Source organism: Falco peregrinus, chromosome 2 (assembly GCF_023634155.1).
Source record: "Falco peregrinus isolate bFalPer1 chromosome 2, bFalPer1.pri, whole genome shotgun sequence".
NCBI lineage: Eukaryota > Metazoa > Chordata > Aves > Falconiformes > Falconidae > Falco > Falco peregrinus.
In genome coordinates, this window is record NC_073722.1 from 93,949,333 (window position 1) to 93,976,534 (window position 27,202).

The 27,202-nt window shown below is 60.3% G+C and overlaps 1 protein-coding gene across 1 annotated transcript; it reads left to right on the forward strand.

Moving 5' to 3' along the window:
* Positions 1-2,129: 2,129 nt before the first annotated feature.
* SCARF2 (scavenger receptor class F member 2) lies at positions 2,130-23,493 on the forward strand. Its single transcript, XM_055797261.1, is given in 13 exon segments — positions 2,130-2,291; positions 2,293-2,319; positions 2,321-2,532; positions 8,524-8,582; positions 10,523-10,624; positions 10,955-11,474; positions 11,590-11,808; positions 12,212-12,340; positions 14,824-14,927; positions 15,013-15,130; positions 16,618-16,739; positions 20,977-21,129; positions 21,484-23,493. Coding segments are annotated over 13 exon segments (3,099 nt in total). The 5' UTR covers positions 2,130-2,162; the 3' UTR covers positions 22,689-23,493.
* The last annotated feature ends 3,709 nt before the right edge of the window (positions 23,494-27,202 follow it).

Genomic DNA, 27,202 nt, shown 5'->3' on the forward strand with positions numbered 1-27,202 from the left:
AGCAGCCCAAGTGCACACGTGAGCGTGGGCTCCTTCCAAGGAGCAGAGCCTGGCCGCGTCCCCACAGGATGGTGACGAGCACCTCATATCGTATGACTCCCCCCGCCTGCCCTGCCGTGCAGTCCTGCCTGCTGAAACAGTTGCAGGAGTTTTTGAACCATTGACAAAATTGCATATTTTTCCTTAGTTTTGCATTCAAAAATACTATAGTGCTGGGGTTTCTTTTTTCTCTGCTATTTTCCAAAACACGGTTCAACAGGAGGCAAGCACCTGGTGGGGTGTTTCCAGCCTGAGTTCTGAAAAAGGAACTGCAAATGGTGGCGTAATGGAAAGCATCAAGCGGTGCTCTCAGAGCCCTGGCATGGCCTGCTCTGCAAAAAGGCACCAGCAATAGCCTTGCTGGGAGCAGAAGGAGAGGTGGGATGGGTGGCTGATACCCGCAGGCTACGCAATCCCCCAGCCCTGGCAGCACCAGCCAGTCCAGACCATGACATCACCAGCCCCGAGCACCATAAATCCCCCCTGCATGCCCTCAGCAGCTTCTCCACCCTCTGGCTACCAGCCTGCAGCATCTTCTGCTGGACCAGCTTATCCCTCTAGCTACGGCCCGAGCCCTGCCCTGGCATGGGTTAGACCTAGTAAAAGCAGAGCAGCAGAGGATACACTGCCTGCCTGCAGGAAGAGAAGCAAAAGCTGTTTACAGAAGCCAAGAAAACAGCCAAAAGCAAATGCATCCTTGCACAAAGCAACAGCGTGGGGAAGGTGCGGTGGTGTGAGCCTGCTCTGCCTTACCATCAGGATTCCCTAAATCCTCTCTAGCAGGATGCTGCCCAACTCATGCCTACTGCAACGGAGCCTTTGCATCCACAGGAAACCCCTGGAGGTGTGTGGCCCTCAGACCCAGCTCCGGGGGAGATGCACACTGTCCACACACCCTTCCACACCTCCTTGGAGGCAGCCAGCACTCAGCAGGAGATTGACGCAGGTGTTTAGCTGCATTTTGTGCTACCACGTGGGAAATGGTCAGGGTGCCCTCCATCCATGCTTTCATCACAGAGCTATCACATGTCTCTAGAGCTCAGACAAGCTTGAGCCACCTCTTGCAGTGACCATTAAGCTGAAAGGCCAGCTGGCACGAAACCCTGGTCCATTCAGTACTGCTGAGGAGGTTTATTGACTGGACTGCTCCACTGGGCTAGGGGTGTGGGACCAGTGTGGGTGCCCCAGTTCCCAGCTGTGTCCTTAGGGTGGTTTAACCAGTGGCTGCTCTGAAGCCCTGCTGTCCCTGTTCAGGGTCATGCTTCCTTGGCTGTGCTACCGCCGGCATCACTTGGCTCCCATGGGTCACTGAGCAGTTCCCAACAGGCTGGTCCAGGGGCTGTTGGACACCAAGGGCTGCCAGACACATGGAGATGCCAGACCACCAGGACAGCTGGACCCCAGGACTGTCACACACCTGGGGCTGCCAGACCCGCAGGACAGCCAGACCCTGGGGCTGTCAGGCAGCTGGAGCTGCTGGATCCCTGGGTCATCCAGATGCTGGGGCTGTCGGTTACCCGGGGGCTCTTGGGCACCTGAGGCTGCCAGTCCCCTAAGGCAGCCCGACCCCAGGGCCCTTGTGCACCCAGGGCTGTAGGACCCCTGAAGCTGCAGGTCAGCTGGATCCCAGGGCTGTTGTGCATCTGGGGCTGCCAGATCCTGGGGACAACCAGAACCTGGGGCTGCCAGACTCCTGAGCGCCTGGAGCTGCCAGGCCATGAGGCCAGCCGGACCCTGGGGCTGTTGGACACCAGAGGCTGCTGGACCGCGGGGACAGCCAGACCCTGCGGCTCTTGGACCCCCAGAGCTGTTGCCCCCCCGAGGCTGCTGCATCCCCGGGGCTGCCGGACCCCCAGGGACTCCCGGGGCCCTGGGGCTGCCAAACCCCCGTGACAGCCAAACCCCGCTGCTGCTGGCCCCCGAGGCCACCGGCCCCCCGGGCTGAGCTGGAAGCCCGGACCTCGCAGCCTTGCCCCCCCCGCCCCCCCTTGGGCCACCCTCCGGCGGCTCCGCGGGGCTGCCGACGCGGTGGGACCGTCGGGGCCGTCGGGGCGGCGCTGCCCCGCGGCTGGGGCGGCGGCGGCCGGCGGCCCCCGGAGCCTGGCCCGCCGTCAGGGGAACCAATGCGGAATTTCCTGGCTGGCGGCGGGGCCCCTCCCGCCGCTGCCGAGAGGGGCGCGGGGGAGGCGGCGGCGGCGGCGGAGCGCTCGCACTGCGGCTTCCGCCCGCCGAGCAGCGGCCAGGGCAGGGCGGGCACCGGGCACGGCGGAGCCGGGGCGGGCGGCGGCGGGGGGAGCGCCCGGCCCCGTATGGGATGGGCCGGGTCAAGCCGGGCCCCGCCGCTCCGACGGTCATGGCGGCCCGTGGGTTGCGACCGCCCCGCCGCGCCCGAGCCGGAGCCGCGGTGCTGCCGCCGCTGCTGCTGCTGCTGCTGAGCCGCGGAGCCGCGCAGGAGCTGAGCCCCCGCGGCAGGAACGTCTGCAGGGCCGGCGGGTAGGAGCGGCGGGGCGGGCAGGTGTGGTGGGACGGGACGGGACGGGACCCCCCGACCCGCGGTTGGGGGCCCGGGGAGCGGACACACACACACACGGACGGACGGACGGAGTCGCCGCTCCCCTCCCCCGGGCCAGCCGCCGCGCTGGGCGCCTTCCAAGACAAAGTCCGTCTTGTGCGGGGCTGAGGCGGGGGAAGCCGGGCACCGGGGAGGGGGCTCGGAGCTCAGCCCGAGCGGGGCCGGGAGCGGGGGGGGCCGCTGCCGAGCGCCCCGGGGCTGGTCCTGCGCTCCGCGGGGGCCGGGCGTGTTGCGCGGAGCCGGTTCTGGATGCCCCCGGGGCCGGTCCTGAGCCCGCCCCGCGGCCGGTTCTGCTGTGGGGAGTCGGTCCGGGGTGCCTCAGGGGAGCCGGTTGTACTGCAGGGGGGCGGTTCTGCACCCCCCGGGGCCGGTCCCGCTGCCGAGCTGGGACTGGCAGGATGCAGGATGCTCTGGGTATCCTGGTGGAGCTGCCGCGGGCTGCATGGGATGGTGGAAGTTGGCAGCTCCGGGAGCCTCGGGTTTGGCTTCAGAAAGTGAGTGCTGGCACTGCCTGGCTGTCCGCGGGGGTCACATCCTGCCTGCCTGGCCGGGGGCAGGGCCCTGGGAGCTGGTGCTGCCTTGTCCCTGCTCCCAGTTGCTCGCTGTGTACCACAGGTCACTTTGCAGAGCATCACCTCGGGCCAAGCTTCTCCTCAGCGCTCAGGCTGGGTGCTGGCCAGGCGCTGGGCCAGACTGGCCCCAGCAAAGGCGGGAGGGCGCCCACAGCCGCTCCCTCCCGGCCAGGAGAGCAGGATCCCCTGCCCTGGATGGGGGGCCCCGGCCATAAATGCACCTTTACATCTCGTCCGTGAGGTCAGATGAGTCCACAAGGAAAACATGTGCTGCGAGCTAGAGGGGCCGCATAATGGATCCATTCAGCAGGGCTGCAGGGCGCTGGTGCCCCCTCCTCAAATTACAGTCTGAGTTTCCTAAGGAGGCATTTCACGAGCCAAAGCGGCCGCAGCTCCCGGCCCTGTGCTGTTCCTCCGCAGGGGAGGATGCGGGGAGCAGTCCCTCCTTGGCCGCCCCTGATCTGCCCAGCTGGTTCCCAGCAAAACTGTCACCATGTCCCAGGGTGGCAGAGGGGGTGTGAGCAGTGTTCCCCCCTGTTGCCAGCATCCTGCCCCACATACTGGGAATGGGGTGCCTGGGTACTCCCCCTTGCATGGGGACCCTCCCCATCCCCGCTGGATGGAGGTGGGAGAGATGCTGCACCCGGTGCCATAGGGCTCATACTTGCTCCCTGTGCCACCTGTGGGTGCTGTGGGGCACGCAAGAGGCACTCGCGGGTGAGCAGGACAGGGTGCACGGGATGGGCAGGGGGTGGTGTCCATCCTCCTGTGGCAAACGGGGCCTGGAGGCAACCTGGGAGCCAGATGAGGTGGGGAGGGGACGGTCCCTAGGAAGCTGAGATGACGTTTGCATCATTTTCCACCCCCTCACCCTTCTGCAAACCCTTCTTCCTTCCCTGACCACATGCCTGGCACCCGCCCTTATCTTTACTGTGCTGCTCCCCTCAGCATGGAGGGCACCCCATGTGTCACCATCCAAACCCACCTTGGTGGCCCCAAGGACATGGGGCAGGTGCTGCAGGTCCTGCCCTGGGGCTGGGGGCAGTGGGGCTGGAGTTGACCTAGGGAGGAGGACCCAGTGTCCCCCTACCCGAGCTTGGTAAATCTGCTGGTTGGACTCGGATGTGTGGCTCCGCCAAGCATGTCCAGGCATCCCTCGAAGATGCTGGCTGCGGGTTTCAGAGGGTTCAAGAGGAGGATTCTGCTTCAGCCCCTCCTGTGACCTCCTGAGACCTGGCTAGCAAGCAGCAATTCAAGGCACTATTCAGGACAGAAGAAAAGAGCATATTTGGGGGCTATTTGGTGTTAAAGTTTTGTGTACTAAATGCAACTTGCTCCTAAATTTGAAGCCCTCGTACTCAGTTACAATTTTGTGTGACCATCTCCAAAGCTGCCGTTTGGGATGCAGGCTGATGGGAGCCCTGCACGCATGGGCATTGCTTTGTCCCTTGTCCTGCTCTCACTAACGCTCTCTTTTGGTAATCTTTGGTTTTTAACTTATTTTTTCTTTCTCTGTCTGAAGGGTTTGCATTTACGTACACAATCCTACTCCTGCCTGCACCAGGGGATCTCTGGCTTTGCCTGCATCCCGAGGCTGGGTTCAGGCTGTGGAGTTGCAGCTGGTACTGGCTGGGAAGGGGGATGCTGCTGCTGGGACCCGGTGGTCCCAAGAGCACTGTGTGCCACATGGGGGGAGCTGGGTGGCACCGAATGATGGGTGACACAGAGAAGGAAGGAGCTGAGCGTCAGGGTGATGCTCAGGAGGAGCGGCGGGGTGGGGAGCACTGGGGTTGGCAGCATGGCTGGGGAAGGTGACAGCAATGCTCTGGGCTTCAGGAACATGCTGTGCGCCCACAGGGCTCCTCTGCAGCTCTGTCCGGCAGGCTGAGAGTGGGGAGGTCTCACGTGGGACCATGGGCAGCAGCTTCCACCCAAGCCCCAAGGTCTCTCTCCTGCTTTTGGGGGTGTGAGCCTGCTCCTCATTGTCTGGGGGGGCTGCGTTGGTCTGGATGAGGAGCCATCCCTCCTGCCTCAGGAGCCCTCTCCATAGCCATAGGTAAAGGGGACACGCTTCAGGGAGCAATGCAGGATATTAAACTGCAAGAAAAATAGGCTGCCTCCATAGAAACCCGTGGAGCATTTGCAGAGGTCCCACTGATGCTCAGCATAAGCAGGACATGGCCACGTGCTGGGGGCAACACTGGAGTTGGGTGCTTGTCCCTGCAGGTCACAGCTCCATCTCTGCCCACATCCCTGTTCCTTTTCCTCCACATCAGCAAAGCTCCCAAGCGCCAGCCACATCTCGGAGACAGTTTTTTTCTTCTTTTTCCCCAGTGTTTGTAGTGCTTTGAAGAAAGAAAAAGAAATAGAAAATGTATTTGCACTGTGCATGTCTGCGGTGGTGTGTCCGTGTGGGTCAGGAGCAAGCTCTTAAACAGATCTCCCAGTTATCCCAGTTCCAGTGGTCACAGGGCTTGTGGAACATGCCCTCTTTGGAGTTGCTAAGACCGTGAGACACCGTGGGTGCTGGTCACCTCTGCAGCCAGCACTGACCGTACCTGGGGCCAGCTGTGCTTGGGGACCAGTCCATGTGCCATACTGGGAGCACCAGTTATCCAGTGCTTCATCCCAGCTGCCTCTCCTTGCAATGGGAGCAAGTTTATTTGCTGTCAGAGCCACTGATAAATGAGGCAGGGGCTGAGCAGAGGGGTGTGGGATGCCATCGCTGGGCATGGTGAAGGAGAGATTAGCTATCAGTGAAAAGATAAGCGTGAATCCTGCATCTGGCAAGGCAGTGGGTGGGCTGGGGTCCAGGCTGGTGGTGGTCACGGTGCTGCTTGCCGCCTCCAGCCGACAGCAGGGGAAGGGTTTTTCCCTCTTGCCACCGTGTTTCAGGGGCTCCCAGCTCCCTGCCATCAGCTTGGGACTTTCATCACAGGTGGTGCTTTTTGGTGCATTGCCCGCGATGTCTGTTTCAGTGGCCAGGCTGAGCTGTTTGAGGGAGGAGGTTTCCCAAGCAGAGGGGTTTTCCCTTGCAAACCTGTGATGGTTTCATCTAAAAACCACCAAACACTGAATTTCTAAAGGATGGAACGGTAAAAGCAACCCCAGGTGGGACAGCGGGTGCTTTGGCTGCACTGTGGGAGGGTTGGGGCTCCGTGGACCCTTCCCCGACCATGCCCGAGCATCCCAGCACGGCTGGCAAGGCTTTTTGGGGAGGGCAGCCTGAAGCCTCTTGCAGAGAGGAACTTTATCTGCAGCCCACCCGCTCCTCGGGGAGGTGGTTTGGAGGTTGACCCCCGCTTTGTCATTAACACTGTGTTTCCCCTTGGACATTCGGCTGGAGCAAAGCCCCCCACTCAAGCCCCACAGTTCCCGCGCAGGGGGTACACGCCAGCTGCCATCGCAGCATCTTGCGACCGCTTTGACGGGCTGAATAGATGGAGCTATTTTGGGCTCCGGCTGCAAGGCATTTTTTCCAGGCCTTGAATCATTTTTGTGGTTCTTTTCTGCCTCCTTTCCAATTTTTTACTGTCCGCCACGAAAAGGGGGACGCAATGCTCCTGGCTCGGCTGTGCGGGTGCTGCCCGCCGAGGGGCCGGTGGTGGGAGCTGCGTCCAGTACCCGGGTTTAGCTGGGGGGCTGCTGGCAGCTCCCTCCCCAGCCCCAGGACAAGGCGATCTGGCAGCCAGACACGGTCCTGTGACTGCGCTGGGGTTTCAGCGAATACTTCCTCACTGTCTCCTCCTCCTCTTCTGCATTTGTTACATATAAAGAGGAAAAGGGGAAAAAAAAAAAAAAAAAAAAAAAAAAGCAAAAGCAAAATGCATTCCAGGCTGCGCTGCCGGACCAGCCCGGGTGAAGTTTCCCTTGACTGCAGCGTCCACTCGGACCATTTATAACCCTCCAGCATCGCTCCTGTCACCAGCAGGGACCAGGCAGCGTGGGTCACCCCAGGGATGAGCAGGTCATGCCCAGGATAAGCAGGGCTCTCCCAGGGTCCAGGGGGTTCCTGTGGTGTCATGGCACGGGAAGTGTGCTCCCCACACCTAGGCTGCAGCATCGTGAGCCCCCAGCCATTTGTTTGTGGGGGTCATTGAACGAGTGTGGGTGAGGTGTCCCTGCTTAATCCCCGTGTGTCCCATCCCAGCAGGGAGCTGAGCATCTCTGGTTGAGCCTCTGAGGGGATCTGGGACCCTTCCTGGTGTTGGTCGGTGTCAAGCTTGTGCCAAAACTGTTTGGCTGGTGGCTCTGTGCATGGTGCTCCCTGGAGGTGGTGGCTCTCCAGGACACCCAAGGCTCTGGGACTCATCCCAGCCACCTGCAGTTGATATCACCCAGCTCGTAGATGGGGGACATCCCCCAGGAGCTGGCTGTGCTCCAGCCATTCCGGCAGGGTGGTTCCAGCCTGCCTTTGGGGTGCAGTCCCCAGGCCACCGAGCAGTGAACCTGGGTTTTGGGACACGTTCAGTCTTTCTGCAGCAGCCAGCCAGTGCCAAGTGGAAATGTGGGTCCCTTGAGCTGTGCCACCCAGTGCTGGCAGGGCAGGGCTGAGCCAAGGGGGGGGACTTGCTGCCCCTGCACCCATGGGGTGGTTGCACTGCAGGGGTCCTTCCTGGTCTGCTCCTGGCTGCTGCTGGCACCTGGCACAGAGCGTGCAGGCAGCGGCTGCAGCGCAGGCAGAGGATGACAGCAGGCAGTGTGGAGGCAGCAGGGGATATACAGGCAGAGGAGGGCAGGGGGTGCAGGCAGGCGGAGGAGAGCAGTGTGGAAGTTTGCAGTGTGGGCACTGCCAGCCCGCACTCACCGCAGCACCCTCCTGAGCAGGGAGGTGCAGCACCAAGGGGAGACAGGCCGGGTGTCTGGCCGCAGGCACTGTGCCACCCCATCCCGGGAGCAGGCGGCTATCCAGGGCAGAGCAGTTGGTTTTCCCCTGGGACGTTGAGAGCTTTCCCTTTTTTCCTAGCTTTTGGCGTGTCTTTGGGATTTTTATTTTACACTAATGGTTGCAAACTTGAGTTTTGTTGTTTCATCACTGCCAGTTAACAGGAGGAGCTGGTCCTGCCCTCACTCTGAGCGTCACCCTGGCAGGCTGGCTGGTGAGGCGTCTCAAGCTGGTGCCCGTGGGAGCCCCCGGGCAGATCTGTGCTCCCTGCATGGTGGAGGAAGAGCCAACAGCTCTCCTTGCCCCACGGGGGTGCAGCAGCCCCTGGTCAGGGTTCAATTGACCAGGAGTGGGACCTCTCACCGTCATGGCATTGGTGCTCCCAGTGGGTTTTTGGGAAGAACTGGGAATTTCTGAGGGTCATAACCATTTGTGGTGCTTTTTTTCCCCTGTAGCTCCTCAGTGCTCGTGTGCTGCCCAGGATGGAGGCAACAAGGAAGCGAGTGTTTAATAGGTAAGCACCAGCATTTTGCTTCGTTGGGCAACTCATCTGCTCATCCTTTGCTGAGCAATTCTGGCCTCACCATCACTGTCAGGGGCCGCCATGATGTGCCCTGTGGTGGAGACCCCTGTCCTGGGACCTCTGCCTGCAGCCGGATTCCCTGGGCTTGCTGGAGGCCATCCTGCCTCCCTGCAGTGCTCAGAGCCCTATGGGATGGGTGCTCAGCCCTAGTGTTGGGGTGCTAGTCACAGAGCCCAGCCATGGGGTACCCCCTGACCCCACAGTGATGCTCTGGGAAGCCCCAGCCCCCAGCGGGCTCCTCTTCAGGGAGCATCACCCCTGCTCCCAGGCTGGGGAGTTTCCATGCCAGCCAGCTTTGGGTCTAAGGATGTGGGGCATGGGGGTGGGGTGTACTCTGGAACCCAAAGGACAGCAAGGTGTCCCACAGGGTGAAGCATGGGGACAGGGAAGGGGAAGCTGCAGGGATGGGACCCAGAGATTTCCCATGGGTGATGCAGCAGCATGGGGAGCCAAGCCAGAGCTGCTGGTGAAGGAGAAGCTGCCAGGACCAGACCTGTGTCCATTGTGGCCCCACTGGGGAGAGGCTGCTGGGGCAGGTGGGCTGTCAGGCAGGGGTCACCGAACTTGTAGGGAAGGCAGCCCCAGCTGGAGCCACACCAGGCATTACAGCTCTTACTGGGGGCCACGGTGAGTCTGGCATGGATGCTCAGCATGAAGCCCTGGGAGCTCTCATCCCCTGCACTGCCCCTGTGATGCAGGTGGCTGTTTTGGGGTTCCTGTGCTACTCCCCACAGTCTCAGCTGGCCACGGGGCTCACCTTGCCCCAGGAGAGCTGGAGGAGCTCTGCACACCAGCCTGGGGCATCAGCAGTTTGCAGCTGGCGGTGAAGACCACGTAACCAACTAACCCACCGTGCATGAGCCCTCATAACTGCTCGCTGCATGCGTTGGGTGCCCGCGCGCCGGGAACAGGACACGGTCCCTTCGTTGTGCTGGTGGGAAGGGAGAAGGACAGGGTCTGCCAGGACAGCGGGGGAGGACGGTCCCACCAGTGAGCTGTTCCCGTCTCCTCGCCCCCCTCAACTGCTCTAACCATTAGACTCACTGCTCCTAACCTGTGTAATCTGTCTATTTTAGGGGTTTCTATAGTATCCATCACCGTAGGTCTAAGAACTCCCAGGTAAGGTGGATGGGATGGATGGTCTGCTCTGCCTCTCCTGGCGGCTAAGGAGGCTTGTCCAGGGCCGTGCGGGACCTGCCTGCTCCTGCCTGTACTGCGATGCTGCCTGTCCCACGTCCTGCGCCTGCCCTGCTCTGGGCTTTGGCCCCAGCACAAGGTTCCCTCAGCAGGAGAGGGGCTGGTGGCCTTTGGGGGCTGGCAGCCCACACGGGAGAGGTGGCGGGGGGGTGGTGGCAGTGACACTGCTGTGATCTGTAAGGAGTGCAGTAAGGGGGACAGGGGGACTGTGCTCATGGTTGCTTGCAGCCCCACCACCCCGCATCCCCCTTCTCCTGACTCCTGCCTGGAGCCGCCTCTGCCAGTGATATGGAGCTGAGCGAGGGATGCTGCTGCCCCGTGCAGCCTGTGGCACGGATGGGGCTGGGCTGGGTGGCAGGAGGCTGGTGGCCAGGATGGAGCTGAGCTGGGTGGCAGGAGGCATGTGCAGGATGGAGCTGAGCTGGGTGGCAGGAGGCTGGTGGCAGGGGTGGAACTGAACAGAGTGGCAGGAGGCTGGTGGCGTTTTTCTGGCGAGGGTCCCATCTCTAGCCTGCCCAGCTGCTTGCCAGGGTGGTCACAGTGCCACAGCTCAGCAGCACCTGGAGTGCCACTATGCACCCCTTCCCCTGCTCTGCAGGGCTGGGGGTGTTGGGGGAGCAGGGATGAGCCTGGTGGCACTCACGCTCATGCCTGCTATCTGTCCGTCTGTCCAGCTGTCTGCGAGGGGAACTTCACCTGCAAGGAGAATGAGGTGTGCGTCAGGCCCAGCGAGTGCCGCTGCCGCCATGGCTACTTCGGTGCCAACTGCGACACCAGTGAGTACCAGCAGGCACCCAGGGTGTCCTTGGTGGGGCTTGCTGGGGTGGCCCTGCGGTCCTGGCTCATCCCGGGGTGACTTCCCAGAGCAGAGCATCAGGGTTGGGGCTGCAGATGCTCTTGCTCTGCCCTTGCCTGTCCCCTTGGGTTTGTCCCCAGGGCATTATCCCTTTTGGAGAGGTCTCCTCTGAGAGCCAGTGCATTGGGTGGAGGATTGGGGGGGACACCGACTCCAGTTGAGAGGTCTCGTTGGGACTGGGGGTCTCCACTGCTGCCTGGTTGTGGGGTTGTTCCCCAGGCAGTGCTGGGGCTGACAGCTCCACCTGCAGAGTGTCCCCGGCAGTTCTGGGGTCCTGACTGCAAGGAGATGTGCAGCTGCCACCCCAACGGGCAATGCGAGGATGTGACAGGCCAATGCACCTGCAACCCCAACCGCTGGGGCCCCAAATGCGAGAACATCTGCCTCTGCAAGCACGGCAAGTGCGACCAGAAGACAGGCAAATGCACCTGTGAGCCAAACTGGTGGGGACCCCAGTGCTCCAGCTCCTGCTACTGCAGCCACAACTCGCAGTGCGACCAGCAGACGGGCAACTGCCTGTGCCAGCCCGGCTGGTGGGGCCGCGGCTGCAACAACCAGTGCTCCTGCAACAACTCGCCCTGCGAGCAGTTCACGGGGCGCTGCCAGTGCCGGGAGCGGACGTTTGGGCCCCGCTGTGACCGTTACTGCCAGTGCTACAAGGGCAAGTGCAACCAGGTGGATGGGACCTGCACATGCGAGCCGGGCTACCGGGGGAAGTATTGCCGCGAGCCATGCCCAGCTGGCTTCTACGGCCAAGGCTGCAGGAGGCGGTGAGTGGCCGGACCCTGTTGGGCCTGATCCAGCACAGGGGGGCTTGGTGGGAGGTGGTGGCAGGAGGTTTTGGGGGTGCTGCACCGGGTGACAGGCTCCCCTTGGCCGTTGCAGGTGCGGGCAGTGCAAGAGCCTGCAGCCGTGCACCGTAGCGGATGGGCGCTGCCTGACCTGCGAGGCAGGCTGGAACGGCACCAAGTGCGACCAGCCCTGCTCGCCTGGCTTCTATGGAGAGGGCTGCGAGAAGCTCTGTCCCCCCTGCAAAGATGGCCACACCTGCAACCACATCAACGGCAAGTGCTCCCATTGCAACCCAGGCTGGATTGGAGACCGGTGAGTGTGGCTGGCTACAGAGCCGGGCACTGGCGGTGCGATGCCCAGCCTCCCTGCTGCTCTTCCCAGGGAACAGGGGTGGCAGTGGGTTTCTGCAGCCAGGAGGGTGGGGCAGGGATGGGCTGAGCCTGCTGGCACAGCTGTGGGACCAGAGGGAGCCTGCGAGACCCCTGCCCCATGCCCTCAGGTGATGTTGGGTGCTTGTGCTGGGGCTCATCTCTCGAGCTGGGATGCTTTCCCGCAGGCTCTTGTGCCCAGGGTTGGTTCCGGGGCTTTGCAGCACCCAAATGGGGCTGACAACACCCAGCCCCATCTCCCTGCCTGCAGGCAGGAGGACCAGGGGGATGCCGGAGGTCCCCAGGAGCCGTGGGTGCTCCAGCTGCCTGCCCTCCTCCCTCCCCAGGTGTGAAACCAAGTGCCGGAACGGGACGTACGGGGAGAACTGCGCCTTCGTCTGCAGCGACTGCGTCAATGGCCAGTGCCACTTTGAGACCGGCCGGTGCCTCTGCCACCCCGGCTCCCACGGCACCTAGTAAGTGAGCCCCGGCAGGCACACTTCGGGGTGCACCCCGGGGTGCAGGTAACGCACGTGCACCTCCTGCCCCCTTGGGTCCTATGTGGTTCCCAGCCAAGGGGTTTCCTGCGGTGGGAGCACTCGTGGGCAATAATTTGGATTATTTTTGGACCAGAGGGGAAGGGACGTGCTCACGGGGCTGTCAGCAGCAAGGTAATGGTGCAAGAGCGGGGGTTTGCTTTAGGAAATGCCTATTTGGCAAAAAAAAATGCTGTTGACGAAATGGTGGTTTGGGTTTTTTGATTGGTTTTTTTTTTTGTTTTTTTGTTTTAAGTCCAGGGTAGAATTTCTAGCTGAAAAGAGAGAGAAAACCACAGCCCAGAATAACAAATAGCCTCATGGGATGGGCATGGCACCCATGGGGTGCTCCGGCTGCAAGCTGCAGCTCCAGTCAGGGTCTTCCTCACCTCTGGGAAGCCTTTCCCCCTGCCCAGGGAAGGGGCACAAGGGACATCAACCTCCTGTTCACATCCCCTGATGTTTTTTTTCCAACGTGGGACTGAAATGCTGTTAGAAAAGGCGAGGGAAGTGTTTCCCACCCGGCTGGGACATGCAAACAGCTCCCCGAGGTCCTGGCAGGTGTTGCTCAGATTTTCCCAGCAGTTAACTGCGAGGGTGATGGCAGCAGCAGGGATTTGAAGCTGGCACTCTGCCTGTGCCAGTGTTTCCCTCAGGGTAGACAAACAGAGAGCGTTTGGATTTCAGGTGGGGTTTCTTTTGGGGGGGGCTTCACCAACCACTCGTGTTACTGTAAGAGCATCAGCTAAGGATGCCTGGCCTGGGCATCATTGGTGCTTTCAGTAGCAGAGGCGAGTGGATCCCGGTGCTCACTGGGGGTGTACAGTGGTGTTTTCAGCACAGTGCCAGAGGGCAGCGTGTGAATTAAACTGTTCTGACACCCCAGCACAGCACCGGGGGTGGGGGGACCAGGGATGCTCAGGGTGCAGTCCCAGCAGCACCCCAGAGCTGTAACCGCGGGCTGGGCTGTGTCATACAGGTGCACGCCAGGAGGGCTCGGGGACTTGCTCAGTGCTCGGGCAGATCCCTGCGACTATGTGCAAACTAGTAGTTTTGTCAGCAGCGTGTAATTTTGCTCAAAAGGGGATATTTCTGGAAGGAAGGCAGAAGCAATGTCCTCACCGTGCAGGGGTGTCCTCTCAGCGCTACATCGGGAGGATGCTAAAGGAAATGTTAAAATATTTGTGGCATGTGCAAAGCGGTTTCTCTCCTCCGTGTCATTCCTAGAGGTGTAGGGACCCTCCTGGAAAAAAAAAAAATTGCCTCCTTCCACTCTCCCAAAATCTCAGCAAGGGCAAAAATGTGGGTCTGAGTTGTGGGGTGAAGGGTTTTGGGTTGCCGGGGAAGTATCCCTGCTGTTATCCTGCCACATTTGCTGCCTCGGCACAGCTGCTTGGAGCGGCGGCGGGGGCTCAGCGCCCGTCCCAGCGGGCACGTGGCACCTGGCCGGCACGAGGCTTGGCCGGAGCGGTGCTTTGCAAGTCGGCAGAGTGTGAAATGGGCTGAGCCGCCTCCAGGCACAGCGCCGAGGGCTGGGGGGGCAGCTGTGTCCCCAGGGGAGCGGGTTTGGGCTGGGGCCTGCTGGCTCCTTATGGCTGCAGCCGCTCCAGCTGGGATGTTCCTGCCGGTGAGCAGCTGGTGGAGGGTTCAGTACCCAGCAGTGCCGCCAACATCCCCCAAATCCATCTGGGTGCTGCACTGTGGTGCCTGTCCCTCAGCTGGGGTGGCAGGTGGGGTCAGTCCCACCGACACAGAGACCCGGTTGCTTTAGCATGTGCTCGCACATGTTTTCCATGCTCAAGCTCTTGATGCTCACGTGTCGGTGCCCATTCATCCATGTCCCCATGGCCTTGGTGATGTCACCAGGGAGGTCATTTTACTGGTGGTGGAGATTTGATGCAAGGCTTAGCCGAACCAGAAGGGCTCACCCTGACAGAGTGGATGCCTTGGGACCCCTCAGTTGTTTTTTCTTCTTGGGGCCAAAATTAAATAAAGAAATAAAATTAATCTGGGCACCTTCTGAGCTTGTGGCCACCTTGACTCTGCCTGGCTTGGCATGGTGGGGCCTGGGGGTGCCCTGAGCTGAGCTGGAGACCCTGTGTGTGACTCTAGGGAGTCTTTAGATGCAACTGCTGGGTTAATGACCTGTTGTAATTACCGTACCTAATTGCAAAGCCCCAGCAGGCAGCAGTGAGAATGTCTGAGCTCCAGCTGTGCCAAATCCCCTGAGCAATGGGCAAAGCTGCTGGGTGAGTGGTGGGCTCCTGCTCCCTGTGGGTTACAGGGTCCCCCATGGTGCAAGGGGGCTGTGTCGGAGCAGGCTGGGGACGTGCAGGGTTTGGGAGGAGGAAGCAGCCAAGCGGCTCCCTGGTCGCTGTGCCTGGGGAGAGAGACACCGCTCTCATCCAGCCCCTTTCCCCCAGCTGTAACCTCACTTGCCCACCTGGCCACTACGGAGCCAACTGTGCTGAAGCCTGCAGCTGCCACGATGATGCCTGCGACCCACTGACGGGTGCCTGCCACATGGGTGAGTGCCGGCGGGCACGGGTCAGGGTGCTGGGCTGTGCCGCAGGGCTGACCCCGGCGCTGAGCCGGGGGATTTTGTCTTGCAGAGGCCAACCAGCGGATGGGGGTGATCGGGGCAGGAGCCCTCCTAGCGCTGCTTCTCATCCTTCTTCTTTCCCTGCTCTGCTGCTGCTGCGTCTGCCGCAAGAAAGATGAAGCCCATGGGTGAGTGCTGGGGATGGGAGGGGGGCTCTGCCACAAAGCCTGAGCTGCGGGGCTGGGGACAGCTGGGGATGTTGGTGACCAGCATGGCGCTGGGACCACTGTGGGGACACGGGGACCGCACTAGTACAGTGGGGCTGTGGGGAAACTGAGGCAGGGCAGTGCTGCCCACCCTGCACTGTCTGCCCTGCCGGTCTCTGGGTTCTGAGCAGGTCCCACCACACCCTCGGGGTGGTACCCAGCCAGGGGCTGATGGAGGGGCTCAGGTGAGCCCTGCCTGGGGACGCCCTCTCCCGGACTGTTTCCCTTTCGTGGGCCATCACTTCATGGACACCTACCAGGTCCCCTCCAGTTTCTGGGGGTCTGGAGCTGATTTGCAAAGAGAACCCTAAAATAGAGCGAGGGCATTAAGATGTGACCGAGACCCCTAGAACAAACCCCGGGACTGTGGGATGAGACCTGGTGGGGCGATGGGCTATGGCACTCCCAGCGGTCCCACACATTTCAGGTAGGGAGGGTGAGTTCTTGTAGCCAGGTCAGGATGCTGGCAGCATTTTGGCAGCACCATGTGGCATCTCATCGTGGGGACAGGGATGGGCACAGTCCCATTGCAGGAGGGGAAGGCTTGTGCTGCTCAGCAAGGGATGAGCGGGCTGTGGAAGCTCCTCCAGCTGTGGAGAAAGCCGCCCCTCGTGCCGCCAGCCACTGCAGAGGAATTTTCCAGAAGCCTCCCCTTGCAGCCCTGCCAGCTCAATCCCAGCCTGGCCCATCTGGCTTGGAGAGCCTGGGGGCTGCGTGTAATTATCCCGCAGATAAAAGCGCAAACGCAGCCCTGCATGGTGAAGTATCGCACAGGGAGAGGGGAAATGGTTCAAAACAGTTTCCCCTCTCCTGGGGTGCCCAGATTTCCACAATGTCCGCACACAGCTGAGTTACCTGCATCCCAGCAGCGGTCCCTTGCTGGAGCATCCCGAGGGACTGCGGTGACAGTGAGCATGTCACAAGTTGCCTCGCATCAACAGGCGAAGCTGCTCACTCCTGTGGCCACAGATAATTGCCTGAAAACTCGGGCCCAGGAGGCTTCAAAACCAGAGAGCAAATAAAGAGAAGCCACGTGTTTGCTTTTGGGTTGGGATGATTTTTATTTTTCTTTTAAAGATTCAGGGTCTTGGCTGAGCGTTGCGGGTGTTTTGGGGCCAGGCTGCCAATGGCCACAGAGAGATCTGGCCTTGCCCCCATCCCCTGGCACTGCTCTGCATCCTGGTGTGGTGTGAGCTGGTGCCCAGTGCTGGCAGCGGCCCCAGCAGGTCCCTGACCCCCTGTGCCCTGAGCACCCCACTACTTTCATCTGCCCCATTCTCTTCCCTGAAACCCCTTTGCATTTGTAGCATCCCCGAGCTCCTGACTCTCTCTATCAGCCCGTGAAGGCTGTCCCCACCACGGGGTGGGTGCCGGTGCCTCCCTGATGGGGCCATCGCCTTCTCTTGCAGCTCCAGCCAGGACCCGGCAGCAGCCAAGAAGCCACCAAGACGTTTGTGTGGGCGTTTCAGTCGGATCAGCATGAAGCTGCCGCGCATCCCTCTGCGCCGCCAGAAGTTGCCCAAGGTCGTAGGTAAGGTGCTGGGGTTTGAGGAGGGGGCAGAGAGCCAAACCCTGGAAGCTTTATTCCCAGCAGGGCTGCACACATGGCTCACAGCATCCTTTCCAGCCCCCAACCCAGGGCAGTGAGCACAGCAGTGCGATGGGGACACGAGGGTCCCTGAGACCCTTGCAGTGCTTGGTGCGAGCTGCCTGGCTTGCAGGGGCTCAGCCCTTTCTAAATCTGCAGCTTCTGGATCTCAGAGTGCATCATTTTGCTTTGTGGGGGTGGGTACCTGGTGCCTGGAGCTCTGCTGAGCTGGCTTGTGAGGTTTTTAGGTTCCTCAGGTAGAGGAACGGTCTCTGTCACAGCAGCAAAATGCCTCGTTTTCCCTTTTGATCCCGACCTAACTGTGCCCCAGCTTTGCATGGAGCCAGAGCATCCAATCTGGGCCTGGAGCCCACCCCACTGCCGTTCGCAGCAATGCCGAGGATGGAGGGGCAGAGAATTTGGGTGAGCTCCCCACACTGCCTGGGCACAAATCAGGTTTGTAGGGGGATGCTCGCACCTGACAAAGCCCCTGACCTGGAGTTGTTAGGGTTGTTGGGGACCCCCTGCATCCCCTATGTGCCCTGAACCATTCCTCCTGGCCTGAGGAGCAGGGATGTGCTGCCTCGGAGAGGACCCTGTTGAATAAATCAGGGGGTAAAAGCAGCACTTCCCACCCGGTGCTGACATGGGGCTCAGCCCCATGCCCCTTTTCCCGAGCCCAGCACCTCCCCAGGTGTGCAGCGCTCATGGGGTGCCTCCAGCAGCTGCATCCCTGCACACAGTGGCTTAGCATGAAGCCAGTTCCCCCATTCCAGGTGGGACATGGAGGTGACCTCCATGCCGGCACGGCGTGCCTGAGCTCTAGCATCAAAACGGGGTGGAGGACTCCTCACCGCATGGGGCACAGCAAAGCCCTGCCCCGGAGCGTGGTGCACCGGGGCTGGAGCAACATTCCTGCTGCAAGGATAACAGAGGCCGTGTTTGTGGAAGGGGCCGGGCAGGGCTTGGGGAGGACAGAAGGTGCCTGTGTGCGGCGAGGGCAGGGGGGCTCAGGGGGGCTGCCTGCGCCTTCCCCACGCCGAGCTGGAGGCAGCTGGCGCCCATCCAGCTGCTCTGTGTAAACAGGGCGGCAGCGGCCCCGGGAAAGGCTAAGGATGCAGCACTGGCACTGGAGGGATGCTCAGGGTGGTCTCCGGTCCCAGCAGAGCTGGGGCTATTCCCAGAGCCTGGTGGTGGGGCTGGGGGGGCTTATTTCACTGGAGGGAAAGGTTTTGGTCAGGGCTTGCCTTGTGTGCATCGTGTTATCCTGCACAGTGGAGCCTGTGTGGGTTTCAGCAGCTCCCCGTCCCTCTGGTGCATGGTCCGGCAATGCCTCCAGCCCCCCCAGATTTGGGGACCCCCCCAGGTGAGGGAGACCTGCTGGGGTGCCTGCAGTAGCTGCATCCCTGTGATGCCCAGGGACCGCAGTGCCGTGTCAGCATGAGGCTTCACCTGGAAGCCACAGTAGCTGGTACATGGTGTCAGGGGCCACCTGTTCCCTGCGTTGGCCCTGTTCCAGCAGGAGGGTCCAGGGGATGCTGGAATGCCTCATCCCAAGTGCCACATTAGTGCTGGAGGTGCTCAGGACCCTGTGGGGATGTTGCAGTGAAAAGATGCCGGCTGAAGCTGAGGACACCCAGTAGATGGTCACTCTGGATCTGCTTACATCCTTGCAAAGCCACTGCCATGGCCGTGTGTTTGCTGGTGCTGGGTGGGTTTTCCCCTCTGGGCTCAAATGTGGTCATGGTCAGTACTGGGGAGCACAAGCCCACACATGGTAGAACCTTCCTAGGTGGGACAGCAGGTCTTGAAGCCCCACCAAAGCTCATCGGGCACCCCAGGTGCCCCCTTTGAAAGCTGCTCCCCAGCCTTGGCACCAGCTTCAGATCCACAGCATCTCCCTAGGGATTGCACCTAAGCTGGCAGCCCACACGGCCCGATCCTGGGCGGTGGTGCCAGGCTCTGGGCATCCCTGTGTGTGTGAATTTCACAGGGTTTGCTTCTCAGGATGTCAGTGTGGGTTTCAGCTGCGTGTTGTCCCATGGATGCTGGGGCTAACCCAAGCTCTGCACCATGCAGTGCCCACTCCTGCCACCCCACCACCACATCTCCTCTCCAAGCAGCAAAGCTCAACCAGCCCCAAAGGTGATGCTGACTGTGAGGAGCTTGGGATGAGTGGGAGGGGGTGGCCAGGAGGGCTCTGGGGCCACCCTCTCATGGCCGTTCTGCAGCTGCTCGATGCTGTGTCCTGATCTTGAGACCTGTCAGCCACTGTGCAAGCAGCGCTGAGGTTGGCACCCTGATGCTGTGGCCCTGGGAGATTTCAGGGAGCGGTGGCAGGAGGGGACCTGTGGGAAGTACCCACTGTTCTCCAAGCCCCATCAGCCCACGATACATAAGCCAGGGGAGATAAATCCCAGGAGACAACGCAGGATCCCCCAAGCTCAGCTCCAGGTGCACTGCGCATCCTCTTTTTATCCTTTGGCCACATCCTGGGTCTCATTCGAGTCCTGGAGATGCCTCACGGCCATGAGTCCCAGCCACTCATCACACGTCCTCTCAGGAAGCATCTCCCTTCATCCACTTCCAGCCGGCTGCTTTTAATTTTCCCTTTTTGGTTTTTATTACAAGGAAAGCCATGTTGAAACTGCTGCTTCCCCCTCTCCAGGCTGTTTGCTCTTTAAATATCGCTGCTTTTTTTTTTTTTTTTTTTCTTTCTCCAAGAAGCCAAACTATGCAGGGACAAGCATGGATTGCTGCCGTCATTTTAATGACCCTGTGTCTCTGAAGCCAAATTCCTTAATAAAGAATAATGTTCTGGTGCGCATCCCAATAACACTTTGAGTTATTTTATTGTAAAACAGGGACGTGGTGCAAGAATCAAACAGTCTGAGCAGGAAATTGCAGTGTGGCTTAGATGCTTGGGATGTGCAGGCAGAGGTTACAAATACCTGGAAATATGGATGTACAGCTGCTGCACAGGAGGAGCCTGCCTGTGTGTTGGGTTTTTGCAGGGTTAGAGCAAAGCGGGGCTGTACCTGGGCTTGGAGGCAGCTTGCCACCATCCCAGGGAACAAAAGCCAGCAGGCAGGGGATGGGGACAAGCATCTGCTGCTGCCTGACTCTCTGGGCGGGGAGGGTCAGCCCCCTCCACGCAGCTGGGTCACCACCCTGCAGGTCCCCCGAGGATGCTGCTGAAGCTGCAGGCACCTGAGGAAGCCCTGTGGGATGGGGTGAGACGTGAACTTACCCAGCAAAAAGCCTTTCAAATGATCAATCAGAAAAAGCAGTCCCTCCTGGCCAAGACAGCTGTCACTGCTTGGGGGTGTAGGGTTTTTTTTTGGTTTGGTTGGTTTTTAACTGTTGAAACTGAAAATATTTTTAACACCAAGTTCTTCCTCTCTGGTGGGTTTTCTCTTCTGCTCAGCTTCTCTGTGGGTGGCCCTTGCGGCAGAGGGGGCAGTGCCAGGGCATGGAGGGATGCTTCTCCTTGGCTTCGGGATGGGAAAAGCTGGCAAAGGGATTGAAGAGTGGCAGAACTGGGAAAAAACAGCGTTGTGCGTCCCCCACCGGCACAGATATCCTTTTACCATCTTTCTACCTCTTTTTGCAGAAGCAGAAAAAAAAAGGAAAATGCGAACAGTGATGCTGAAATGGCAATTAGTGCAATTAAAGCCAGCAGCTCAATTCTTTCCCCAGGAAGGGGACAGTCACAGCGCTGGGACTTTCTTTATGGGGTGGCTGTGCTGAATTGCGCAGCTCATGGGTGACTGCCAGGACATTCACTAGGTCCTTGTGGGACCCAGGGGTTTGGGTGGCTTGTCCCTCCACCCTGTGCATCCTCGATTTGGGCAGCTGGAGACCTGCCATGGAGAGGGGGATAGCCAGGAGGTGTGAGGCTTGCATGGGCTCTACTGGCAACAGCCATTCCTCCCCAAGCACGGGGGATGCTGGTCACCACCCCTGCTGCTTGATGGCTTCTGTGGACACATGGCTGGGGGACCTGGTGACGATGCCCAGTGAGAGCTGTCCCCATGCCTGGGATGCTGTCCTTGTCCCCAGCAGCCACCAGCAAGCTGGGCAGTGGGGAGCTGTGCAGCATCTCAGCCTCTTGGCTGGCATGGGACCTGGATGGAGGGTCCAGCAGGATAGACACTGACAGCAGTTCTTGCCCTCGCAGTGGCCCACCACGACCTGGAGAACACTCTGAACTGCAGCTTCATCGAGCCACCCTCTGTGGTGGAGCAGCCTTCCCCATCCTGGTCATCCCGTGGCTCCTTCTCCTCCTTTGACACCACAGATGAGGGGCCGGTGTACTGCGTCCCCCACGAAGGTGAGCAGGGGGACAGGGTGCTTCCCCAGGGGACTTTGGGGCCATCACCAGGGGCCACTAGAGACATCACCCTTGCATGGTGGGGACTGTGCCACTCTGGCTCCTTGTGTCCTGGGAAGGGATGCAGGATGCAGTTCCAGACCTTCCTTCCTTGGTGTTTGCTGCTCCAGAGTTTCAAGAGCCCTCTTATGCTGGGGTCCCTGACTGGGAGGAGGGAATGGGGGCACCTGAGGACACACTGGGGTCGGGGGACACACCAGGTGGCATGTTATCCCACCATGCTGTGGGAGCATCTTGGTCCTTCCCCTCCCCAGGCACATCCCTGCCTGACACCTCTGTGCTCTCTTCCCACAGAGAGCGTGGGCGACAGCAGGGACAGGGGGACACCTGCCAGCCCCGGGGACAAGGTGGTGGCCCTGGCTGGTGGGGAGGAAGCAGGTGAATACACATTCCTGAAGGAGACGGGCTCTGTCAGAGCCTTCCCAGCCGACAGCAGCGAAACGCCCCTGCTCAAGTCCTCGGACAGCGAGCGCTCCTCCTGTGGCTCGGGCTCAGCCGCTGCTGCGCTCTACGCTCGGGTCGCCCGTCTCTCCAAGCAGTCCAAGGAGGAGGAGGATGCCACCACAGAGCCCCGCAGCCCCGGGAAGCCACCATCCCCAGAAAGGACCAAGCCCCGTCCCCCAGACCCGGCCACGAAGCCCAAAGTCTCCTGGATCCATGGCAGGTACAACTCCAGCCAGTCCAACTCCCTGCCGGCACCCAGCCGGTCCCCGGAGCGAGCGGCTGCCCGGTCTGGCAGCCCCGAGCAAGGCCAGGGCTTGGCCAAGAGGAAGAGGAGCCCGAGCGAGACATCAGCTGGTGTGCAGGGCAGAGGGGAGGAGAAAGGCAGCATGCGGTGCAAAGAGAAAGCGCAGAAGCAACCAAAGGAACCTGGCGTCCCTGAGGGCAAAGCCAGCCTCACTGGGGAGCCCCAGTCACCCTCCAAGCCCAAGCAGAGGAGCAAAACCAGCTCGGAGCAGACGGAGAGCATCAACGGGGCGGTGCAGAATGCCTTCCGAAAGATGGGGACCTTCCAGCCAGAGCGGCGGGCCGGGGACAGCAGGGATGCTCCTCGCAGCCCCGGTGCCAGCAAACCCCGCTCCGAGCCCCTCCATCCCCACCTGGCCTCCGAGCTGGCCGCCCAGCTGAAGGAAAAGACTCAGAGCCTCAACAAGGGGGATGGAGGCAGCCGGGTGAACGGGGTGGGCACCCAGCGGGAGAAGCCCACCCCTCCACAGAAAGCCAAGCGCTCGGCGGCCGCCGGCGGCCAGAAGACCAGCAAGCCCTTGCTGCCCACTTCTCCCCACCTGCAAAAACTGATCCCTGGGGTGGCCGAGCCGGTGGCCGGGGAGCCCAAGTGGATGGAGAAGCCAAGCACCGGCAGCAGCCAGGACCAGGCTCTCCCCAGCGAGCAAGCAGCCAAGAAAACTCCCATTAAAAAGCCTCCCCGAAAGAAAAGTCGAGAAGCCAGCCTGGAGCCGCCCCGAGCAGCCGCTGTGCCCGCTCAGGCGGTGCAGTGACCGGGAGCCAGGCACCGGCCCCACATCGGCCAGCCATGTGCTGGGAGGATGGACGTTTCCAGCACGGCCAGCGGACGTGGAAGCCTGGACTGGGCAGGGGGCACTGGAAGAGCCTTGAGCGTCCATTTACCCCCCTCTCCATCTCTCTCATCCTCATTTTCCCTTTAGTCCCCCCTGCCCCAGGACCCGATCCCCCTCCCCATCTGTGCCCTGCTGCCTGCTCCCTGCCCGGGTCTGGCAGCTCGCCCTCCCCACGCAGGGCAGGACTGCAGGGAGCCGGCTGGGGGGGTCCGTGCGTGGCATATCCCCCCCCCCTTTTTTTGTAGCAGTATTATCAATCGCATAAGCAGCGCTTGTTGTACTAGACGTACCCATGGTATATTCTGCAGTAACGGAGCCACTCACTTTCCACGCCCCACTCTGGTCTGTCGGGCTCACAGTGCACGGGAGAGGGAGGGTGCTGCTGCTTGGCGCCCTGGGCATCGCCAGGGATGTGTCCCACGTCCATGGCTGGCAGCAAACCCCCTGCCTTGGTGCCCTGGGCTCCAGGCACAGCTCTCTTATTGCCGGTCCCGTCACAGCCACACCATGCCCGGCGTGGGGTCGAGCTGGTTTCGACCAATGCCACCCTCCCCTCCACCCCTGGGCTTGCTTCTGGCCAGGAGGAAAGCACTATTTACGGCCAGAGCTGGATGCCCTTAGGGGTCCCGTGTCCTGTCCGATGGAGTTGGAGGGATTAGTTTGGTACGACAGAGCCTGGCACCTCTGCAGAGCGCTTTCCTAATAAAAATGTATTTCTTCCATAGCCAGGTGCCATCACTCCGTGTGCCAGGCTCCCAGGCGACGTGCCAGGCATAGCCTGGTCTTGCTCAGGTGCTCCACCTGGTCCCGAGTGGGATGCAGCGGGGAGATGGATGACCTTGTGGCAGGTACAGGCAGGTGGTGACAAGCAGGTAGGCAGGGTGGGGAGGCAGGTCCCCATCGTGGCTGCTGCTACATGCTCACCTGGCAGCAAAGACCAGCCCTGGGGACAAGATGAGAAGCCTCTCATTGCCTGGTATCCAGCATCCTCCCCCAGCCCAGGAAGAGTCCTGGGGGGTGGACTGGTTTTGTGGTCAGACCCTTTCCAGCATAGCCAGGATTGGACCCTGGGGCTTAAGAGCTGTGGCCTCTGGGCAAAGAGTCCACCCGTGGCAGGTTTCTTGGGGTGCTGGGACACAAATGTGGGGAGACACGGGGGCTGGCAGTGGGGTGCAGGGCTCTGATCCCAGCTTTCTAACCCCCCTGCCAAGGGGCTGCCATCCCTGGCAGCATTTGGGCTCTCCATGCAGCCCCTGACATGGTGCAGGCAGGTGGCCGGGCTGGGACAAGCCCAGGGGCCAGCTGAGATGGGCTTTCTCCTGCACAGCTTCTGCCCTAGGTTCCTGAACAGTCTGCCTGCGATTTGCCTGCACCCTGCCTGCACCCTACCTGCATGCTTCCATCGCTTTGCCTGTCCACTGCCTGCATGCTGCCTAGTCTCCGTGTGCATTTTGCAAGCGCTCTCTGCCTGCTACCTGCGCTCTGCCTGTTCTCTGCCTGCGCTCTGCTCGCACTCTGCGCGCTGCCTGCGCTTGGTTCCCTGCCTGGGTCTGCGGTTCTGCAGCCTCCCCTGTGGGACTGAGGGCAGCAAAGCCCTGCCTGTCCTGCTGCTCCTGGCGTTTGCCCAGGGCCCGCTGCCTGCTGCTGGGTCCTTTGGGGCAGTGGAGCCCCTGCCAGGCTCCTTCAGCCTCAGCCAGAGCCTCTGCCAGCCCATGGGGCCCTGGAGGAGCTGGAGCCGCTGGTTGCAGGGGACCCTCCCTGCCGTGAGAAGTGGCCAGTGCCCACTGCTGAGCCACCCTGAGCTCTGCCCACGGTGGGGGACGATGACCCAGAAGACCACCAGACCGAAAGGCCAACTGCAAGGCAGCCTCAGAGGTGATGGAGGCAGCTGCTGGGTACCAGGATGGGATGAGATCACCTGCAACCAGGAGTGCAGCCAGCCCAGCATGGCACTGGGGAGGGGATGGGGCTCAGGCACACTCCCTGGCATCCCTCAGCATCATGGAGCTGGAGCCAGCACAGTACCTGACACTGGCTGGAGAAGCACCATCTCAGAGCAAAAAGCTGAAGAAAAAAGGAATGGGACATCACATGACTTGTCGGCATTGCTTGCCAGACTCCTGGCCACCTTGCAGAGTTCCTTCACTCTCCATTCCCTTTCCTTCAGGTTTTACTTGGGAAGATGGACAATGGCTAAAACTACTCCCGGGACATCACACCATGCAGAAATAGGAGGTGGTGAATCTGCTCAATTTTGTCACCAGAGACAAAACAGACAAGATCAACAGAAAAATAGGCACACCGAGCCTGTGAGACCCGGGATGGCATCAGAGGCCCTCCCCCTCCACCACGGAGGCCACTGGAGGAAGAAGCTTCCAGGAGGCTCTATGGCTAATAAATACCTGTAGGTTAAGAGAAGAGAAGGATCCACCGAGAAGGATTCAACTCATCTTAGTTCTTGGCTGTTCTCAGACCCCCTTCACCTCCTCATGGTCAGGCTAACCCAGCTTAACCCCCTCCACCTCTTGTGGTGCAATGCGTGCCAGCTCCATCACCGTGTTGGTAGCCCTTCTCTGGGCCTCTCCAGTTTATTCACATCCCTCTTGAACTGGGAGGCCCACATCTGAACCCTACTGGGTGGAGAGGCAGCAGCTTCCTTCAGGTGGCTGCCCATTCTCTTCCTAGCATCCTCACCTGTGGGCTTTGCCATTTACTCTGGAGAAGAACAGTGACAAGCTGATGTTCAACCTGAGGTCCACTGTAGCGTCCAAGTTTTTTTCAGCAAGGTCCTTCCAGCTTGGATAGGTCAGATGCTTCTTCAACAAACATCCTGTGATGCCACAGACCATGAAGGGCATCACCCTCATGGTGGATGAGGCACTGTCACACCTCAGCATCGCAAAGGGCTGGTTTCTCCACATAATGTGACTGTGAACCTGTTTTCCAAGCATCCTGCCAGGGCCTGCAGGCTTTCCTCCTGCCGCTGTACTTTGGTTCTCTCTGACTGACAGCATCCTGCGACAGGCACCATCAGGGGACTTTGTTTAGGGGTCCACAAAGCAGCAGAGGCTGAAAACCATAAAACAATTTCCCCTGCAGCTGTGTGTGCCACCAGAAAGACCATACATAGCATAAATACACTTGCCTTTCTGAGCCACTTTCCACCGCTCTCTTGCTTGTGCAGGAAGCTTTGACCTCAAGGAAAAACCAGCCGAACCCAATCACAGGAGGAAATCATCATGTGGAGCAAAACCAGGTCTTCTGTGTCCCCGAGATGGAGCAGAAGCCACCTTCCCTGACAGACAGGTCAGGCTTTGGGTGACAACATGATGGCTTGACTAAGGATATGGAGGAGCAGTGGATGAGGCTGGCAGGAGATGCTGTGGTGGAGCAGGACCTGCCCAGCGGCCACCAGCCCTCCTCTCCACCAGCACCTCGTCCAGGGGAAGCAGAGGAGCGCAGTGGCACTTGTGGTCCATCCTCTTCTCCACCAACACTGTAACACTGATCTTCTTCCCATTTCATCCCAATTTCCCAAACTGAAGAACAAGCCGTTGGGTTGGACAACGGCACATTTGTTTTGGCTGGGCCGGCGAGCAGTGATAAAAGCGAGCCTGTTGCCAACAATTCATTTCCTATTTCAGGCCCTACCAAAAATAAACTCGGAAGGGAAACTCCAATGAGAACAAAACATGCATGAGGCAACAGGCTCCCAAAATTACATAGGAAATTTCTCTCTCAGTGCTCGCTAGGGAGGGGGGATGGCAGCACCAGGGGTGTTTCATGCTGGAGGGGGGATTGCAAGGGGCTTGGGAAGCTCCATCAGCTCCACCAGCACAAGCCAGGATTATAGGGATATAAATATATATTCAGCTGACATTTCATGTAGCGGCTTCATGTGGGTACGTTACACGTGGGGAAATGGCTCTTTCCTTCTTTGCTCCCCAAAGTGGATTCAATGGTCTTTGGTTGCCTTCCCCAGGACCCTTGGCTCCAGGAATGGCCAGGCTGGGGGCACTGGAATGTCATCTGGCTGAGTGGGTGACATCCAGCATCCAGCTGGCACGGGGCTCCCTGCAGCTGTGCTGAGTAATCACCCCACAAACTGGGACCCCCAAAGAGAAGCAGCCACTGCCACACCACCAAAACCATCTCACATTCCTCACCGCAGCCACTGGCAGCACCATCAGCATCCCTGGAGGACTCTGGTGGCATCTGAGTCACAATAAATAGCAGCCTTTTTGCAAGCCACCATCTCCTGCTTGCACATGTACCCTCTGCCCACCAGCTCTGCTCCAGCGTGCCAGCCCCCCGGCAGGGAGGAGAAAGCTGTGCCAGCGGTCCCCATGAGCAGGGGTGGTGGCTCTGGGACCCTGTGCCACTAGCCCTGGGGTGGCACGAACACCTTGAACCAACACCTACAGCTTTCCCTG